Source organism: Neovison vison, chromosome 11, assembly GCF_020171115.1.
Source record: "Neovison vison isolate M4711 chromosome 11, ASM_NN_V1, whole genome shotgun sequence".
Taxonomy (NCBI): domain Eukaryota; kingdom Metazoa; phylum Chordata; class Mammalia; order Carnivora; family Mustelidae; genus Neogale; species Neogale vison.
In genome coordinates this window covers 121,485,736-121,507,164 of record NC_058101.1, presented here as the reverse complement: position 1 = coordinate 121,507,164, position 21,429 = coordinate 121,485,736, and the positions used below count along the sequence as shown (strand labels likewise).

Genomic DNA, 21,429 nt, shown 5'->3' with positions numbered 1-21,429 from the left:
CAGAATCCAGGTATTTTGTAGAAGAATGGACTGGGTAACTTTAAAACACTTTCCAGCTCTAAGATTGTGTGATATGTAGATGTAAAATCAGTTGTGGGGACAAATTACCTCTCAAAATTCCATTAGAAAAAGTCTTTTCTGAGAATAATAATAATAATGAAAAAGTCTTTCCTTGTTCGACTACAAATCTGTTAAATACCATATCTGTTGAGGTGGGTACATTTTAAAGATAATTTAGCAAAACACATTTTTCGTGATTACTAAATAGAAATGGCTGAATATACTGTGAAAATTTCTACTTAAAAAATACTAACATGAATTCCATCTTGCTTACTAAAATTTACCTGTCATAATGAAGAACTTTAATATAGAGTCCACTTTTAATTCAACATTTTTCTATGACCAAAAATCATTAGCTTGTTTTAAAAATTGAATGAAAACAGATTTCTACTAGACAAGAAACATATTTCAGTGAAACATGGGCTGTTCAAAAAGGTATATTTTTGAGATATATTATATGAGTACCTCCTTTTGTTTTTTATTTTAAATTCAGTTTTGTTTCCTAATACCACTGCTAGACATCTTTGCCAGGAAATATTTCTTTTACCAGTGCTCATGGGTAAATAAAATGAAAAAATATAGTTGATGTGCTTTTTTATTATTCTTATCAAAGAAATTTGGAGCAATTCCTTGTGTTTTCTGAATTAGTATTCTACTTTGATAATCTAAGAGATAACTGTTACCCAGTTACCTTTTATTTTTACTAAGTCTAGAAGAAGATTTCCATTAAGATTCTTAATTGATACTTAGTTATAATAATCATAGAATGCAACTAGACTTTAAAGTTAGATTTTAGGTTTCCTCAGCAAGAACTGGATGAACAACAGTGATACTCTATAGGTTTTTATTTTTCATTAAAAATAGTAATGGTTAAAAATAGTTTCTGCCCGGGGCACCTGGGTGGCTCAATGGGCTAAAGCCTCTGCCTTCGGCTCAGGTCATGATCCCAGGGTCCTGGGATCGAGCCCCACATTGGGCTCTCTGCGCAGAAGGGACTCCTCCTCTTGTCTGCCTGCCTCTGCCTACTTGTGATCTCTGTCAAATAAATAAAAATATTTAAAAAAAAATAGTTTCTGCCCTTTGGACACATATGTAGCACATAAGCTGTATTTTCTTGGGAAGAAAAAAAAAAAGGAAAACCTAATTGACATTAGAGTGTTGGACTGTTTATTGTCCCACCCAAAAATGAGGTCACTGATGTCTCTGGTACAAAAAATGAAGGTTAATTATCTCAACCTGGAATGAAAAGGGAACCAGCATGACTATTGCACCCTGAATTCTGAATGTTCAAAGAGCATCTGATTTATGTTATAAATAGCTTAATTTTATATTTCTTTTTTAGAATGGAAAGGAAGTAACAGGCTTCCCCCACCCCACCCCAATCTCCATCTGCTTGTTGTTAATAGGGGGCATAGTGGTCTGAGTGAGCTGAGGAAATTGCTCAGAATTCTGCTTAGTTCTAGGTCAGAGTCTTGCTGGTTTTCATTTCCTAATTTGCCAAAGAAAATCTCTTTGCAAAATGAACATGAAAACGCATATATCTATCTAGCTCAAACCTTGTTTATTCTTCATCGTATGTTATTACGAGTAATCTTGTGTGTGTGTGTGTGTGATTGCTTTTCAACACATAGTGTTCTATTAGGTTGTAAATACCAATAATAATAATAATAATAATAATAATAGATAACATTTACTGAGTGCTAAAACTCTATCCTGTACCAAAGAATTACCAAACTAGACTTAGATAAAAAAAACAATCCTAATTATGGCAACTATTTACCCCTAACCATATATAAGGTATTATGCTAAACACTGAACATGTATTATTTTGTTTAAAACTCTAAACAACCTTCTATGGAAGGCTCTTTTTTTTTAGTTCCATTTTACTAAAGAGGAAACAGAGATAAAAATATTCATAATAATTTTCTCAAAGTTATATATCTAGGATGAAGAAGTTAGAGTTTAAAACCAGTTCTTTAAAAAAATAAAAAATAATTCTGAGTTCATCAGAATCTCTAGCCTGTGCTCTCACTTTACTGTCTTTCTCTACTTAAGATAATCCTAATGAATGCATATTTTCCTCCTCTTCCCTTCGGGACCCTTACATCATGGTGCCTTTATGTTGGAAAAGAGACTAAACCTTGGGATGTCAAAGGGCGCCCACTACTGGAATCCTCTTTCTAACAACCTCACTAAGTGAAGTCTCAAGTCATATCTGAATTCTTCTGATAACAGGGAGCTCAATTCATCTAAAACACCCAATTTTATCCTTTAATGTCTGTAATCATTAGACAACATGAGTTATCTTGGGAGAATAAAAGGAAAAATATTGTATTTTTAATAATGTTTAGCAGTCTACAAATTTTATATCCCTTATTTATTTTAATCTCCAAATTATCCTCTATGTTAGTTTGAGTATGTACTATATTATAATTATCCCTATTTTATAAGTGATGAAACTCACCAAAAAAATTAGGTGGCTTCATTCAACTATGTCAGTACCTTTAATATGCCCAATACCTCCTTAACTACTGGGGATAGAGAAGTAAATAAAAGATCTGCTCTTGAGGGCTTCAGAGACCATAGTATACTAGGGACTCAGATCCTTTCAGTGATACTACTCTGCTTCCTTTCTTAGTAATGAATTGTCGTCATTAGAAAAATTCAAGTAGTACCCATTCCGATAGTATAGTATAGTTTTCCAAGGGTTTCAGAGCTCTTGTAAGATGGTGGTGTTCTCTAAGCACTTGTAGAAAGAATATCCCTGGAGAATGATTTACACACACACACATATACACACACACACACACATTTATATATACATGCATACACACATGTGTAGGCACACGCACACCACTCACAGCTTTGTCTAGAATTACGTGCTTATCATTAGTAGCTTTGTAGCTTCAGGACATCTTTTTTCAACCATACAAATGGGAAGAGATAAAGAAAGCATGTTTTAGAACCAAGTTTGGAAGTATCTCACTTTTGCCCATTTACTACAGGTAAGAACTCAGTCACATCATCTCACCTAGATACGAGAATGACCAGGAAATGAAAGCTCCTGGTGTGCTCAGGAAGGAAATGCAATGGCTGTGTAAATATAGTACTGGCTATGTTTCACTTAGATTTAAGAATTAACTATTAATAGTATAACAGATTACAGGAGGAAAAAATGTGTTTATTTCTATAGATACAAAAGATGTGAATAAAATTTAACTTCTATTCATGATATTGAAAAAAAAACAAAGCAATTCTTGGCAAACTAAATTATAAAGAGCATCTTATTAAAAACATCTAGCAGGTGCACCTAGGTGGCTCAGTTAAGCATCTGCCTTCTGCTTAAATCATGATCCCACAGTCCTGGGATCAATCCCCACATTTAGCTACCTGTTCAGCAGGAAGCCTGCTTCTTCCTCTCCCTCTGCCTGTAGCTTCCCCTGCTTGTGCTATCTCTCTCTCTCTCTCTCTCTTTCTCTCTGTCAAATAAATAAATAAAATCTTTTTTTTTTTTTTTGAGAAACAGAAAACTGTAGCAGTCATCAAAGTTAGTAATGGCACATTGAAAGCTGCTTCTTAATACCTGGACTTAGTTAAGAATATAGGCTATCATTACTTCAATTCACCATCTTATTAGTGGGTCCTTGTCAGCAAACATTAAGATAAAAGAAAGAAATTGTTTAGGATTAGAAAAGAAGATATACAACTGCCCTTATTTATAGACAATATGTGTGCCTAGAAACCCCTCAAATATTTTGCAGATAAGAGTTTAACAAGATTGATATATACAAAATCTACATACATATTCATACCCTAGCAGTAAACAGTTCAAAAACATTTTAAATGCCATTTTAAAAACCATCAAAATATACAAGAGAGATATATATACTACATATAAAATATATAATAGCATATATACAATTAAAATTTGTATATGTGCATATATAAAAATATATGAATGAAAATTATTTGTGGAAAGACATTTCAAATCCTATATTCATGGAGAGATGTAACATTTTTGTGGATTAGAAGTCTTAATCCTATAAAGTTTCCATTAATACTATAAAAGGTTTCGTATTGTAAGAAAGAAATTGATCTATGGATTCAATGCAGTGCCAATAAATATCCTAACAGGATATTTTGGAGGGAGGTGTTGTAAGGAGGTTCTAACTTTATAGGCAAGTACAAAGAGCAAAGAATAAATAGGGCATTTCTGATGAAGGAGAATGAAATAAGACTTATGAGGCTGTAATAATTAATATAATTCATGTAATAGTTAATATAGTCTATTACTCATGTAAGGACAGACAAACTGACCAATAGGACAGAATAACGCAGATCCTCACATATATCAAAAGTAATTTAGTAACAGAACTAGTAGAGAGAGGAAGATCAGTTGGGAAAGAAGAGACTTCTCAGTAAATGGTTCTGGGATTATTGTTCCCATTTCTACTAAATCATTACCAGCAGCAAGTAGAAAACTTTGGGAGAAGTTCTCTGTAATAAGTATCTCTACCTTCTTGTCAAAGGTTCTCTCTTCGGCCCACTGGAGTAAGACTTGCTTTTCTACCACTCCCTTGAGATTACCCAGTATCTCCCTTGGGGCCAAGTCTGTGTGTCAGTGTTCTAGTCACGCTTTCAATTGATTGCTTCCAGCACTTAACACAGATGATCATTTCTTGTAATGCTTTCTTATCGGAACTTTTCTCATCCTGCACTTGCCCCTTCTTCTTCCCTGACCCCTCCTCAGCCTTCCTCTGGCCCCCTCTCCACTCTAGTCCCCCTAAATCTAGACACGCTCTGAAGATCTTCCCTTAGCCTCCTATCTTTTTTTTTTAATTTAAAGATTTTTATTTATTTATTTGACAGAGAGAGATCACAAGTAGGCAGAGAGGCAGGCAGAGAGAGAGAGGAGTAAGCAGGCTCCCTGCTGAGCAGAGAGCCCGATGCGGGACTCGATCCCAGGACCCTGAGATCATGACCTGAGCCGAAGGCAGCGGTTTAACCCACTGAGCCACCCAGGCGCCCCGATATTCCCTTTTTTAATAACATCAAAAAAGGTCCAATTACAGGGGTAAAATTAAACTTGAGTAATACAAATGGCTAAAAAATTAAGTTGGATTAAAATAATTTAACGTTAAAATGACACAGGAAAGAACATGTTTGACATTTTTTTCTATGGAGCCTATCTGTTACACTAGAATAGGTAAACCGAGGAGCGTTTCTTTTCTTCAATACCCAAACAGATCTATGTAGGGTGCATAAAGTTCATTGATCCTTAAAAAACAAGTAAGAATAACCAACTTCCTTGAGTAACTCTAAATTATAAACTCTCCTTAAATTCTAGGCAACAGCCCACATCAGGGCACAAAAGCCAACACTCACAGCTTGCTTTATACCAAAATTAAGCATTCCACCTTCATAATCATAGACAATAGTGTGACAACTTCTCCAAGTGAAGACGGGAACATAAGTCAAGTCGACTGTATGGACCAAAATGCTCCTGTCCCAGAAGCCCCTGGGGTTAAGCATACAATGACATGCCTGCCTGGAAAGGGACAGAGCAAATGGGGGAAAATGGTTAACATGTCAAAAAACGACCCTGCCACTCATCCCTGTCTTTACTAGGTTACACATTCTCCCTGGATTACCTGACCAAATTTTGTGATTTCAGATGCTATTGATAGTTAGAAGACTCTCACAAATCTATCTCCAGCTTGAATATGTCTCTGGAACTTGAGGCTCATATATATAACCTCCTACCTATCATTTTCTTGTATGTCTAATGGACACTTTATACTTAATACGGCCTATACCAAACTCCTGATTTTCCCCCAAATCCTGTTTCTTCACTACTCTATCTTCCCCATAATAGTATATGAGATCACCCAGAACTCCAGTGCTGGAGTTCTCTAGGCTTCTTTCCACTCTTTCCTTGAGCCCCACACCCAACACATTACCAACTCCTGTTTACCTCTAGAACATAATTGAAATAATCACACCCTTTTTTTTTCTCAATGGCTACCAATCTTATTTATCCAGAACTAGCCTGGCCTCCGCTTCTTCTCTTGTATAATATATTTTCTATTCAATAGTCAGAGTGTTCTTTCAAAAATGCAAATCAGTGAAACAGTGATGGGGATTAAGGAGTCTGCTTGTCATGATGAGCGCTGGGTGATGTATGAAAGTGTTCAATCACTGTTGTACACCTGAAACTAAATAACATTATATGTTAATTATATTGAATTAAAATTAAAAAAAATAGGCGGCGCCTGGGTGGCTCAGTGGGCTAAGCCACTGCTTTCAGCTCAGGTCATGATCTCAGGGTCCTGGGATCGAGCCCCGCATTGGGCTCTCTGCTCAGCAGGGAGCCTGCTTCCTCCTCTCTCTCTCTCTGCCTGCCTCTCTGCCTGCTTGTCATCTCTCTCTGTCAAATAAATAAATAAAATCTTTAAAAAAATTTTTTAAAAATAAAAATGAAAATCAGGTGATACTGTGCTCAAAGCCCTCCAATGGCCTCTCATTGCACTTAGAGTAAAAATACAAACACTTAAACTTGGTTTATAAAGCAGGGTCTGAGCTCCCTGGCCTTCCTCTCAGACAACATTCTCCCCTTCATCTTCACATGAATGGGCTTTTCTTAGCCTTTAGATCACAGCTAAAATGTCACCTGCTCAGAGAGGCCTTTTTTGAACAGTCGGTCCAAAGTAGCCCCCCAGGCACTTTCAAACACACAACCTGCTTTTAATTACAACCTGGCACTTTACATTATCCAATTATTCCCTTATGTTTTACATTTTATCTATAAATGGACAGATACATGTATGTCTTCCTGTATTAAAATGTAAGCTTCATGAGAACAGGAATATTGTCTGCTTTCTATGATGCTGAAGCTTCACTCAAAACATTTACTGACTCAGGGAAGAAATGCAATAAAAATTCATGTTGCATGATTATATATTTGTCATGATATCTGGCCTTGCTGGATATTTATGTTTTGTTACAGTGCCTTTGTTACAGTTTTCTTTAGTCTATGAAATCAATGCATGTTAAAATAGCAACCAGAACAATAGCAACAACCCAAAACCTACTTAATGTATTTTAGAAGTGGGGAAATTGTTGTATTAATTTTAACTGTTGTAAACTACGTTTTAATTGGATTACCACATTAATTGTGTCTGGTTGATCTGACAGGCACGGTGAAAATGCATATTTAGAATTGAAACACTTTGCTTCTTAATCATAGCAGTCAATTTGATGTTTTTAAGGCAGAGAAAGAAGTCAATGATACTTGAGTAGCTTGAGGCAGGAGCCAGGAACAAACATAATGTGTTCTATCAAGTGAGAGCAACTATAAAATCAATGGAACTTTTGAGATTAAAAATACTAGACCAATGCATCCAAAACTTTAGTCACTGATATTTTCCTCTGAGTTCATTTTGCTGAGCAAGAAGAGTAGCTATTCGCCAAGGAAGGCCAAATTTAAATTTAAAATAAAGATATTCCTATACATACACACATTATTAAAGAAACTTAAATATGAAACAAAAACTTTTTATCCTCCCTAAAATTTTTTTAAATGTGCCAAGGCTCATACCCATTGCAGATTCTCAGTTCCAAGTTGCCTCAGTGTATCCAGAATAATATAGAGCCCACTAGCTCTATCTTCAATACTATGATTGAAGTAATTCAAAATAGCTTTTTACACAAAAGAGTTATTTTTTTCATATTAAAAAAGTAATATTCTCACAATGTGGAAATTCTGGAGAAAAAAGTAAAAAAGATATTTAAAATATTTAACAGTATAGAGAAAAATATTAATAGTTTATTATTATATTTTTTGTTTTAAATATTATTTGCATTTTACTTTTGCATATTATTTTCATTTTAAATTTAACTTATGAATAGATAAAACATTCATATGATTTCAGAATCAAAACTGTACAGTTTACATTGAGAAATCTTACTTTGCATCTATTCTTCCCACCGCAATACACACACACACACACACATTCCGTATGGGTAACTAACCACTTTGATTAGTTTCATGTGTATTCTTCCCATGTTTTTTCTATGTGAATAAAGGCAAACATAGGGGCGCCTGGGTAGCTCAGTGGGTTAAGCTGCTGCCTTTGGCTCAGGTCATGATCTCAGGGTCCTCGGATCGAGCCCCGCATTGGGCTCTCTGCTCAGAAGGGAGCCTGCTTCCTCCTCTCTGCCTGCCTCTCTGCCTGCTTGTTATCTCTCTCTGTCAATTAAATAAATAAAATCTTAAAAAAAAAAAGGCAAACATAAATATATGTTCTTAGTATCATCTCTTTCTTATTTAAATATAGCATTCTGAATGCTTATTTCTAAACAAACTATATTTTTCTCTGTATAATATATATGTATATATTATTTTCTCTGTATATGTATGTAGCTATATAGATATAACTCTGTAGAGAGCTAATATACAAATTTTCTGATAGGTATAGATTATTTTATTCTTGTGGCTGCATAATACTCCATTAGGCAGATACATCATAGTTTATTAAATCAATTTTGCATTAATGAACACCTCAGTTGTTTCCTGTTCTGTTGTTTGTAATGCAAAGAACCTTGCAAATATGTCATTTCTTATCTTTCTGAGTGTGATAAATATCACCAAAGTAATTTCTATAAGAATTTTATTATTTTTCCCTCCTACCACCTCCTGCCATGAGAGAGCTGCTTTCTTTCTTTTTTTAAAAAACTAGGTTTTATTTATTATGAGAGTGAGTTAGAGAGAGAGAGAGAGCACAAATGGGGAGGGGAAGGAGCAGAGGGAGAGGGAGAAGCAGACTCCCCACTGAGCAGGGAGCCCCAAGCAGGGTTTGATTGCAGAACCCTGAGATCATAACCCAGGACCCTGTGATCATAACCTGAGCCAAAGGCAGATGCTTAACCAACTGAGCCACCCAAGCACCCCAAGAATGCTGCTTTCTTAACCAATAGAAAATGTAGTCAAACTCTTGTAATTTTGCAAAAACATATTATCTTTACACAAGTAAATGTCATACTGCATATGCAATTTCAGCACCAAATTTTAAGGATTATATTGAACATAATTGACTGTAGTTCAAAGTAGAAAAAAAAAACAAGAAAAGTAGGTGTACCATAAGTCAAAGGAGATTCTTTTTTAAGTTTAGTGTCAAAAGCAAGTATGATTAAGTCCTAGGTTGCCATCTTCCTGCTAAAGACATTCTTCTTCCAATTAAATTTTCCAGTTTTAAAATTTAAATATATGGAAAGTTATTTAACTATAAAACAATTATACTTGTTTACATACTTTGTTTAAAAAATTAGCAAAATCTTTGTATTCAGCATTTTGGGACTCTAGGTTTACCTATTATACAGTTTCTTGCAAGGTTGAACCACATTTTTTCCACTTTATTTTTATTTACTTTTTAAAAGATTTTATTTATTTATTTGAGAGAGCACGCACACACGCAGGAGGGGAGAGGCAAAAGGACGAAGAGAATCAGACTCCCCCGCTGAGCAGGGAGACCTTCTTAGGACTCAGTCCCTGGATCCCAGGATCATAACCCAAGCTGAGGGCAGACACTTAACTGACTGAGCCACCCAGGTGCCCTCTACTTTATTTTAAACACACAAAGTGTTTATTAGTTATTTAAGATAAAAGGTTAAATGGGACTATTTTAATTATCATCAATTTTCTTGTCCATTGAAAATGGCTTATTGGACCCTTCTTTTTAGGGGTTCCAGATTTCCCCATAAGAGATATTATATGGCTATATTTTTGCTCTCCATATTTCTGTTTCATAATGAGACATAAGCTCCAAAAGAATTCTGTTTTTGGTTTTCTCCTATTGCCATAGACTTCATTTGAAACTCTTGGCATTTACCACCTCCTGAACAGCTGACATTTCTTTTTCTGGTTGAGAAATAATAAATGTTGTAAAATGGTGTATATTATTGGACACAAAACACAAAGTCAAGATCCCAGTAATTAATAGAGAAAGGTTAGCAATTAAACCCCGTCTTCTCCAAATAAAGACTCTTAACCTTGCCACAGATACTCTGTTCTGGATTTCCAAAAACATGAAGGTAGCACCAATCAGTTCCTCGTATTGAGAGTAAAAGGTGGGGTAAGGAGGGATTTCTTTGGCTACTATCTAATTTCAGTACTTTGTACACTGTGGACTTGCTCCCAAAATGCTCAGCTAATTAAAGGCTGGCCATCACTTACCAACATTTGAGAATTAGCGGTGAACTTTTTAAAAAACCTCAGCTTTTTATAGCTTCTCACAAGGGATCATTGGAAGCTTTGTTTCATACTATGTTTTGTACATATTAATTTATAGATATTAATTTCCTTTGACTGCTGTAACAAATTCTCACAAATTTGATGGCTTAAAACAACAGAAATTTATTCTCTCACAGTTCTGGACTCAAAAAGTCCGAAATCAAGTTATAGAGGCAGGGCCAGACTTCTTTCAGAGGCTCTAGGAGTGAACTCTTGCAGCTTCTCGTGACTGATGCCATTTTTCTGGCTTATGACTGTGTCCTTACAGTCTTTGCATCTGTTTCCACATTGCCCCCTATGTGATTATCATATCTGCCTCTTTTATTTTATTTTAGTATTTCTTTATTTGAGAGAGGGGTTGTGGGGAGGCAGCAGGGGAGGGTATTACAGAGGGAGACGCAGTAAGAATTTCAAGCCCACTCTGCCCTGAGCAGGGAGCGGGAGCTCTAGGCGCGGATCAATCTCATGACTCTGAGACCATGACCTGAGAGGAAACCCAGAGTCTGCTGCGCAACTGACTACACCATCCAGGCACAGCATATGTGCCTCTTTTTTAAGGATATTCATGATTGGATTTAAGGCCCAACCAGATAATCTAGGATAGTTCTCTGTCAGGATTCTTAACGTAATTACATCTAGGAGACCCTTTTTTTTCCTGAGAATATTACATTTACAGTTTCTAGGAATTAGTACCTGCTATCTTTGGGTGCCCATTATTCAGAGTACTATGTTATATTTAGACATGTTCTTGAACTGTCTTCCATGTCCTTACTGCAAAGCAGAAATTTAACCTTGAGATTCCAAATGACCCTCTCCAACCCTGTCTTCTCCTGTCATTTGTCTTTGTTTTAAAATTATACTTGTATTTTTTTCTTGTTATGCAAGTAAAATCTGTTCACTGTTTTAAAATTATTTTAAAAATAGAAAAAAGTAAATAAATATAAAAATAATGTGGCCTGAATATGACTGAATAGTCAAAGATAACCACTATTAACATCTCCATTTTTTTCCCTAAGCATTTACATCCTCAGCATACTAAATATATATATGATGAAAAAACAAGCAAGTGAACTAATACATTACATTGTATCTTTATATCATATAAAGGACTTGGAGCTTGAACTTCAGGGAGGTCAGGCAGCATCTCTGTACCTTTTCAGCTGCATGCTACTCAATCTATTTCTGCCTCGATATTCCTGGTGTGAAATGGATAGTTATAATTGTACCACCACAGAGGGTTTTTTAGAAGATTTAGAGAAGAGGACTGGCACATAAGTCTCAGTAGGTATTAGGTGTAAGATTCAAGATGGGAAAAGGGGATTTTACTCCAAAGGTAGTAATTGTTGGGGGATGGATTTTGTGCCAACATTTGAATTTTTTTTTCTTCCAATTATAATCTTTCAAAAATGGCATGGAACACCATAAGAACATTAGTGAGATATTTTGGCTGAACTCTGGATGACCGTCATTTTGGAAAGGGATTCATGTATTTGATAAGCATAAGGATGGTCATTGCTAAGGTCTCTCCCAATTTTGAGAGTCCCATATTCCTAATCTGTTTTCCTCCTGTTTTCAAGGAATTTTTCCATTTTCCAATAAATCAAAAACATGTAGATGAGTAGGAATGATCTAAATGTAGCCATGTTTCCAGGGTGAATGTTCAGGCAGGAGGACTCCATTGGGGAATAAACTTATGTATTTCTGTTCTGTCTAGAAGGGGTGTTCACATGGGTCCTTGTGTCTGAGAAGAAAGGGTTAAAAGCTTTTAAATGAATTATATCAAAATACATTACATATTTGTCTCCCTCACAATTAATGCATAATTAATTAGCCTCCTAGGATCTGAACATGTGTAATAATATGAAGCAAATGCTGCTTTAAATGAAAATGAACCCAGAATGACAATGCTTCTCAAGTGCTAAAGCAGAAGTTCATATAAAGTAGCAACATGAGACGTATATATAGATAATTTATTTCTATTTATTCTGCAATTAATTATAAAATAGTCTCATGCTATTATGTTTGTCACAGCTAATTTAAATAATGGTTTGGAAATATCACATCTGTTACTGTGAGGAAAAACATACATTCTACAAGGTACCCAGCTTTGTGAATACTGTGCTATTTTCTCTATAAGGCAATTTATACCAATGCTTGGGTCAGTGTTCCCCAAAGAGTTTTCATCTCAAAATTACTTTGATACTTCTGATTACTACAAAATTTACTCTAAAAATGTATGGATCTGCAAGTCTCCCCTTAACTTCCTTCCCAGCAGCCTTCCAGGAATTGGTGTAACTAATTTCAGAGACTAAAAAGAAACTTAATAACTCTTCAGGAAACTTCTTCAATCTGCTTTAAATAGCAGTAATTGATGAGAAATAGGAACATAAATTGGGTCACTAATCAAAGATAAAGTCCTTAAAGCAGCTTGTATTCATCTAGTCATTCATATTTTTTTTGTTCAAATATGTATTAGGAAATTACTATGTCAGGCTCTTTGCCTCCTTGAGCTTCATTTCTTCATCTATAAAATGAGAAATATCTACATCACACAGTCACTGAGCAAATGAATGATACAAATAGTGTACATATTGGTTTAGCAAACTAGCAGGTAAGAAATGTCAGCAGTCATCATTATCACTATCATTATGCTGTGCTGTTTATTAATATGATTGTTAAATTGAGGTTTGTTAGTTTTGGTTGGTCTAGCCTTACAAATGATAGTAAAAAGATGACTTAAATTTTTTAAATTAGTTTACCCCTCTGTTTTCTCACCTAGATGATAATGCCAGCAGATACATATTGAAACTTTCCTAGAGCTATCTCATTATTTGGGGATTTACAAAATGTGGGCCCAAAATATCATTGAGGCTTCTGGGATATGGAAAGTTTTTTTTTTTAATATTAAAAACAGCTAAAAAAAATTCGTATCAGGCATTCTTCTATAAACTACCCGTATTAGCTCACAGTGACTTTATGAAGTAGGTTCTATTTTCAATCCCAGTTTAAGAATGTAGAAGCTGAGGAAAAGGAGGATAACAGTCTCGCCCGAAGTCATACGGCTAATTGGTGGTGGAGTGGGAATCTGCAACTAAGCAGATTAACTGCGGAGCAGATTTACCGAACCAGAAACTTCACTGTCATTGGTAGATTGTAGATTGAAACTTTCAATATTCACTGAATGATCCCTAAGATCCAAGTGTGCAAAGATCTTATTGGAATTTCTCAACATTATATCCTTTGTGCCTAGGAGAGGGCCTGTCATATGCCAAGTGTTGTTTAATAAATATTTGTTAAGTGACAATGAAATTACTTGCTACAAAGGAGAAAAAAATCAAATCAACTTATGTTACTCTAAAAAAAAAAACTGTTGAATAATATTTACCCTTGATGTTAATTTTCAACCTGTGTCTAGTTACATTAAAAATACATACATATTGTCAAGTTGAGACTTTGCCTAGTGCCTTGTGATGTGTCTGATCATTGTTGGTGCTGGAAAGAAATTCTCATTATTGTGTTCATAGAAACTAACAAAGGTGCTGCACAAGCATACATTTTTTTTTTCAATCTAAATTCTAGACAATAAGATTACTATGCTTATTTTCAACATCATCTTGCTTTTATCCCAGTATCTTGTGGTTTTGGCTCAGTGCTTTGATAATAACCAGAGATGAGCTTCTTTTCTAATAGCAATTCAGGCTGAAAATGAGACCCTATTATCATTCTGAATTATGTTTCTTTTGCCAACTCTCAACTCTCAAACTATGAAAGATTTTGTTTTACATGTTATCTCATTTTGAAATTTTCAAGGTTCTTTAGGAAAAAATATTTCCTGTAATGGATAAAAATAAGCATAATTCCACTCTGAATATGCTGATTAGTTGTTGACATTAATTATTGCCATATGTACTGAACTTCCATCGAAAAGCTTGCATCTCCTTCTTATATTTGAGCCTCTTCTCCACGGTCCTCCAAAATTTGCAGTGAAGCATGTTGAACATCATGAGGTAATAAGCCATTTCTTAGAAAACTCAGAGCTCTTGCATCGATTTTGTCACTTAAGATCCCAGCAAGAAATTGATGGCTCCACTTTAAAAGGGATAATTGTAGGCTGTATGATAAAGAAACCATTTATAAAGTGTTGGAAGGGTTCATAGAAACCCACAGATAGGGAAAACATCCTGGGCCTGTTAGCTCCACTGGAACCAGGAGAAGCCTGCAGATTTAGGAGATGTGGACTGAGGTATCCAATGCAAGTAGGACCAGATTCCTGGCTAGCATGGGGGAGGGCAGGTCAATAAACACCTCAGTCCCGCTCTCTTGTGGCCTTCTCCCATCCAAGTACTAACCAGGCCCGACCCTGCTTAGCTTCCGAGATCAAATGAGATCGGGCGCGTTCAGGGTGGTATGGCCGTAGACTCTTGTGGCCTTCTCATTTTCCGCTATGACCTCTCAAAACCAACCTGAAGTCAGAGGTCAAGAGAGCCTGATTTATGAAATTCGTAGAGATCAGTCTCCTGAGGTACAGAATAGAACGATGGGTGGAAAGAAGAAGGAAGGAGGGGCAAACAGACGGCATCCAGTCCAACTACAATTGAACAGAAAAATTAAAGAATATCACGCAGTTCTGGCTCAAGTACATGGGCTTATTGGAGCTTAACTCTTCTTTATTCCCCATTTCAAATAAGAGGCACCACCTTTCTTCTCGATAGACAGACGAGAAAAACTGAAGTCATCTTCAACTCTTCCTTCTTCATGACCTATCGTTAAAACTCCATCCAGGTACCTTTATATTTCCAAAAAATTCTAGCTCCAGTAATGCATCTCTGGGGCAAAGTCATGCCATTTCTGCTGCCAACACCCTTTTGTAAGTCTTGATGTTGCCGTCTCTGACAAATTAATTGCTTCACAGTGACAAACTTCTAAGAGGCTGGTATTCCTAAATCTCCATCTGCTTTTCTCCAGAGCCTGCTTGTGTTCTCAGTTGTCACGGACGTCAAGTGCCCCATGCTCTGTCCCGGTTTAGACTTTCCACAGAGTGTCCTTAGCATCGCCAACAGTCTTTACTTCCTAATTGTTCCTCCATTTGAAAATTCTCTTATTCTAATGTGGCCTGCGCATATGGCCCTAATTATTGCTTTTGCTGATGGGATTTCCTCCATTTTGGAATATTACCCTGACCTCACTAAATCTTAAAATTTAGTCTTCCTTTAAAAACCATTTTTTTATATTACCTTACTTAACTAATCACATTGTTCTAATGATGCTCTCTTCTTAAACTTTATTATATCTGTCTGCTTTTCTACGTATGTGTAGGCACTTCTTTTATAGTCGTGTATTATCTTATTATATCCAGAGTAAAGAGTTTCTTTCTTTCACACACTTCACATCATCTGAAATAGTTTTAGAAAAAATATCTGATATATGATAGTGTCCCAATAAACTATTCTCAGTCAGATTGGGCACTTTTATTTTACTTGCTCATTAATTATTTATTTGTTTGCTTAGCTAATTTAGAGCAGCTCTGGAAAGAATTAACTAAACCCATATAAACAGTGCTTACTTTTTCTTTTTTTTTCTTGCATACTTTTTGACTACTAAGTTCTCTCCCGGGGATTTGTCCTACAGAATGAGTTAAGGGGGAGCTCATAGATTTCGCTTCATGGATGTTTATGAAAATGTTCTTTATAATAACACTTACAAAAACCAAAAATTCTTTACAAGAGGATGTGAAAGTATGAATATTCAAACAAACAACTAAAACTACTATTTAGTTTTAAAAAATGATGTCTATTATTAAAATGGCATGATAACTACATGAGTTTTAAGTTTGGAAGCAGGTAATAAATTAGGCTTTACTTTGATTATTTTTATGTAGAAGTCATTGTAGATGTTAATACATGTTCATAAATATATACAGATGTGGCTAATATTAATTATCCATGGCAGTGAGTAAATTAAAGATTTTTAAAAATTGATTTGCATTTTCTAACTATAAAATTTCAGAATACATTGAAAATAACTATCACAATTAAGACTCTTCTCTTAGTTACAGACTTTATGGTTTCTATACAAGGTAATCAAGTTAGCTGTTTCGATTAAATAACTTTATTTTACTTACTGAATGACTTAAAGAATTAACCAGAGCAAATGTTTGTCAGTTACAATATATCCTGCCCTAACCCCTGTCTACTGATGTTTAAACTATTTTGCTGACATCACAATTTATTTGGAAGACAGCCAAAATATAAAAATCTGTGAGATGAAATTTGAAAATGAAAATAAAAATTTCAGCCAGGGGTTGCCTGGGTGGCTCAGTGGGCTAAGCCTCTGCCTTCGGCTCAGGTCATGATCTCAGGGTCCTGGGATCGAGCCCCACATTGGGCTCTCTGCTTGGCAGGGAGCCTCCTTCCTCCTCTCTCTCTGCCTGCCTCTCTGCCTACTTGTGATCTCTGTCTGTCAAATAAATAAATAAATAATCTTAAAAAAAATTTTTCAGCCAGAAGTAGCTATTTCATATGTATGAAAAAGGCAACAAAGGATAGCACTACTTTGTCTTTTAATGACCAAGTGAGGTGGTTTGGGATTTCATGAAGGAGAATTGCCCTTGCAGGAGAATTATTTGTGCAGGAGAGTGGCTTGAATCCAATTTATATTATATATGTACTGCTTAAGATCCTAAGTAGGGCCTGAAGACACAGAATTAAACAGGAACCATGCATACCCACGTACAAGTATATAAGCATACATGCATACATAAATGAATATTGTATCTGTCTAGAAGGTGGGATGCTATGTTCTAACACTCAGCTAAATCACAAATTTAATGACTTCACAAAATCTTTTCAGTAAGTAAAATAAACTCTTTTTTCTTTTTTAAAATATTTTATTTATTTATTTGACAGACAGAGATCACAAGTAGGCAGAGAGGCAGGCAGAGAGAAAGAGGAGGAAGCAGGCTCCCTGCAGAGCAGAGAGCCCCATGCGGGACTCAATCCCAGGACTCTGGGATCATGACCTGAGCCGAGGCAGAGGCTTAACCCACTGAGCCACTCAGGTGCCCGTAAAATAAACTCTTAATTGAAGAAACTGATTTTATCATTTTATATGGAAACCATATAGACTCAACCTAGAAATAAAAAAGACCTTAATTAAGATGAATATTTTCAAAGTATTTAGTAATTTAAAAAATATATATATATTGAAAAGTACCAAAAAATAAAATGGGATCCATAGGCCAGAGACACTAGACATGATAAGTAGGAAAATCTACTTCCTAGAGGAGGAAAACAAAGCAGTACCTCCACCATTTCATTTTGGGAGCGGGGAGGGAGAGAGATATGTCTAACCTATAATTCCTTGGGTTTTAGTTAGGGAGTGTTAGGCTTTATCACTTTAAGTCTAGACGTGGATGGAGTTGATGACTATAATTTTCTGTGCCAAACCAGGTAGGATGAATACAATATTACTTGAGCTAAATATTGCTTCAAAATGGCAAAACTGGAGGATATAATACCGGCTTTTAAATCCAGCATGCTTGGTTTTGAATTTTGGCTTTACTGCACTCAGAGTACTTATTCACTTATTATTCATTCAACAATTTTTTAGCATTAACCTTATGGCAGGCAAAATACTAGGCATTGGTGGTAAATTAGGGAGCAAAACACATATTATCCTTGCTTCCTTACAGTTTAATGATGGAGATAGACTTTAATCAAATAATTTTACTAATAACATAATTGCGTACAATGGTAAATCAATGCAGGAAAATTTTCTGGAAGCTATGCAAGTATATTTTGGATATTCAATCAGTGGTTATAAAATAATCCAGGAAAGAATGTAGTCCTAAAATAGATAGTAATATGATACTGCTTACAGAATTTATGATACTATTTATTTACTTACCAGCCTGATTATGGAAAGTCATAGAAAACATCAAAAGAAGAATAGAAAAATGGGCTTATAGATCATCCAGAAGTTTATCCTAGGACAAATGAAAGGCATTGAAGATTTTTAGGCAAGAAAATTGCAAGGTGAAATTTCTGTTTCTAAAGCTACTTGGACTACAAAAAGTGGATTGAAAGATTTTTTAGTATTATAGGGAATTCAGTGAATTTGACCAGACCACAAGGTGCCTGGGTGACTTGGTTAAGCGTTTGCCTTTGGCTGAGGTCCTTCTCCCTCTGCCACCCACTTGTGGTCTCTCTCCCCCACCACCTCAAATAAAAAAAATCACAAAACACACACACACACACACACACACACACACCCTATACAAGACTGCAGACTAAGCACTTGAACTAGAAAATAGTGGTAGTAGAGATATACTAGAAATGATGACTTCTACATTTTTGGCTTTTGCAACTGATTGGAAGAAGATGCCAGTCACAAAGCTAGGGAATACATAAACAGGATCAAAAATAATTGCATTTAAATTGACTAAATTTAGTTTACGGTGCTTTTGAGACATCCAGATGGAAATTCAAGTGAGTTCTTGGACATAAAGTTCTGAAGCTCAGAGAGCACTGAGTTAGAAAGAGTAATCTGATGTTCATTGGTTTATAGTTGATTATCGAAGTCATAGGCATGAATGAGATAGCTCCAAGAGAGAACAGAGTCAGAAGAGAGGGAATCACTGTATACATCTTTGAAACACTTTATTATTTAAAGGATACTTGAAACCAGCAAAAGATACTCAATAGAAAACTAAGAGAAAAACCTGGTTAAAACTAGGAAAAAAAGTGCTTCAAGAAAGAGTGGTTCCTGGGAAGTCATAATTTTTGTCAAGTGGGAAGTGTTCCTGGAAAGTCATAATTTATGTCAAGCATACAGCTTGTGAGAATCATGTAATTAGAATTGTGGGTGCACAAACCAGGCTACAGTGGATACATGTAAGGAAATAGATTCAATGTAGGCAACTCTTTACTAGGCAAGGGAAAAAAAAGGCGATAGCTGGAGGGGGAGTCAAAGTAATGTCTTTCAATAGGATAGAATTTTAAGTATGTCTAAGTACTAATGGAAATAATACATTGAAGAGAGAAATCTAACAGAAAAGAGAAGGAATAATCAAGAGAAGGCTCTGATAACATTGGCTAGGTTATTTATATCTCTGCCTTGGTTTTCACAGCTGTAAAATGGAGAAAATAATACCTACTTTATAAGACTATTCTAACAGTTAAATAATATGATGGTTGGTAGAATGCTCAGTAAAAAATTTGGCACACAGAATGCATTTAATAAATCAGTGATTAAAATGAACTCAGCACCTAATACAGTATCTTATACACATTAGCTGGTCAACAAAGACTTATTAAAAGTTGAAGGAATATGATTCTATTACATGATTTTTGAATGGTTGGGACTGTAAACGAGTTTGATGCATATACCTTTATGCTGGGTTACAGATACACCTTGGATATTCACTGATGATGATGAGGAGGAGGAGGAGGATGATATTCAGTGTTTGCTTTCTGAAGATGTTGATGTTTGGGGCCTTTGTGTTCACAGGGTACTATTTTTCTGCCTGGAAATAAAGTTCTTGAGCATCCCTGCAATGAGGAGAGCCCAGGAAAATTCCTTTTTGAAGTAGTTCCAGGTAAGATAGTTCTCTGGTTTGATTAAGTTACTGCCATTCCATGTTGGTAAAAGTGAAGACGCACAATTTTTATTCTGCTTGAGTTGCGGCTAAGAACATTAGTTTGGCAAGGCAAGTGCCCAATTTGGTTAGTATTTACACGGGTAATCATTTCAGGTTTGTACTATAAATGATCATGCGTGCATACACACACACATGGCCCTATGACTATTGGATATCCATTTGTCCCTGAGACTCCAGAGTTGACCAGCAGTCATGACACAGCATTTATAAAGAACTATTGGAGACAAAATTAGTTTTACAGTGCTCCTGTGATAGGAAATTTGGCAAGGTGTTCCAGGTGGAATGTGTTGCCCAGCTGATTCACCGTCATATTTCTTCACAAATTGCATCTTAACAGAACCTTTGCTCTAAAAGTAAAATAAAACAAAAATCCTCTTTCAGTGACTGACCAAGCACTGCAGTTTTGTACCTCAGCTTTGCTCCCAACCAACCACTTCCACATGTTTGGCTTCTAGCATTGAGAGTGTCTCTGCCAAGCCATGAGATCCTGCAGTTAAATTTCTTCAACATCTGTTCATTTTTTTCTAGTCATCTTCGTCCTTCTCTCTCAGAGTACCTTATTGCCACTTAAATGTTTGACTCACTCAACAACAATTTTTTTCAAGGTCATGATCTCCTTCTTTGATCAGTTTGTTAGCCCTTCCTTAATCCTTGATGTAAGAAAAAGGGTTAGGAACGTGGTTTTTATGGCATTGGCTCTGGCTAACCCAGTTCATGTGATACTGACACTGATTTAATCATAGTGTAGGGTGTGTGTGAATTTATTTGGATGACTAATATGTAATGCATATCAATAATGCTGGCACAAAGGCAGCCAATAAAACATTTTTCCCTGGATATATAAATGCTGGGAATCTGAAATGTGGAAGCCTATTTTCCCCCTCACTGGAAACAGCTGTAGCACTGAGTTCATCTGGCTCATGATGGAATCCATGACTACATGTTAATTAATGCAGCTGAAGTGCAGAAAGGTTAGTCAGATGCATTGTGTTATTTGTTTTCCCCCAGGGAGAGCACATTGTAAGAAACCTGAATCCTGTTTGCCCCATTAAAATCTTTTTATACTTACTTTTTAGTGGAATACACTATATGGAACCAAATTCCAGATGTTGCAAAGTCTTTGAAGTATCACTAGAGGAAATATCTTTCCCTATTTATTTGCAACATTAGTGCCTATTGGCTTTTAAGGGAACAGGGTGTTAAGATCTGATTTTCCACTTCATCTACTACATGTGTAGAGATTCATCTTTTGGTAGAGGTGTTCTGATATAACACAAGTGGATATTATCAAGATTGTTCTAGAGACAATCGTGTCTTCAAGCCTGGGAAGTATCAAAACTTCCCCCTCTAAACAGAGAGGGAGACAAAGCATAAGAGACTATTAATCTCAGGAAACAAACTGAGGGTCCTGGAGAGGAGGGGG

General features: G+C 35.8%; 1 protein-coding gene across 2 annotated transcripts in view; it reads left to right on the top strand.

The window, feature by feature from the left end:
• The window catches only part of ARHGAP24 (Rho GTPase activating protein 24), a 516,663-nt gene that overhangs the window by 211,512 nt on the left and 283,722 nt on the right, over window positions 1-21,429 (top strand). For both annotated transcript variants that reach the window (XM_044224604.1, XM_044224606.1), the window contains exon 3: window positions 19,856-19,943. In XM_044224604.1, the coding sequence (XP_044080539.1) occupies window positions 19,856-19,943 (88 nt within the window). The remainder of the gene's footprint in view (window positions 1-19,855; window positions 19,944-21,429) is intronic.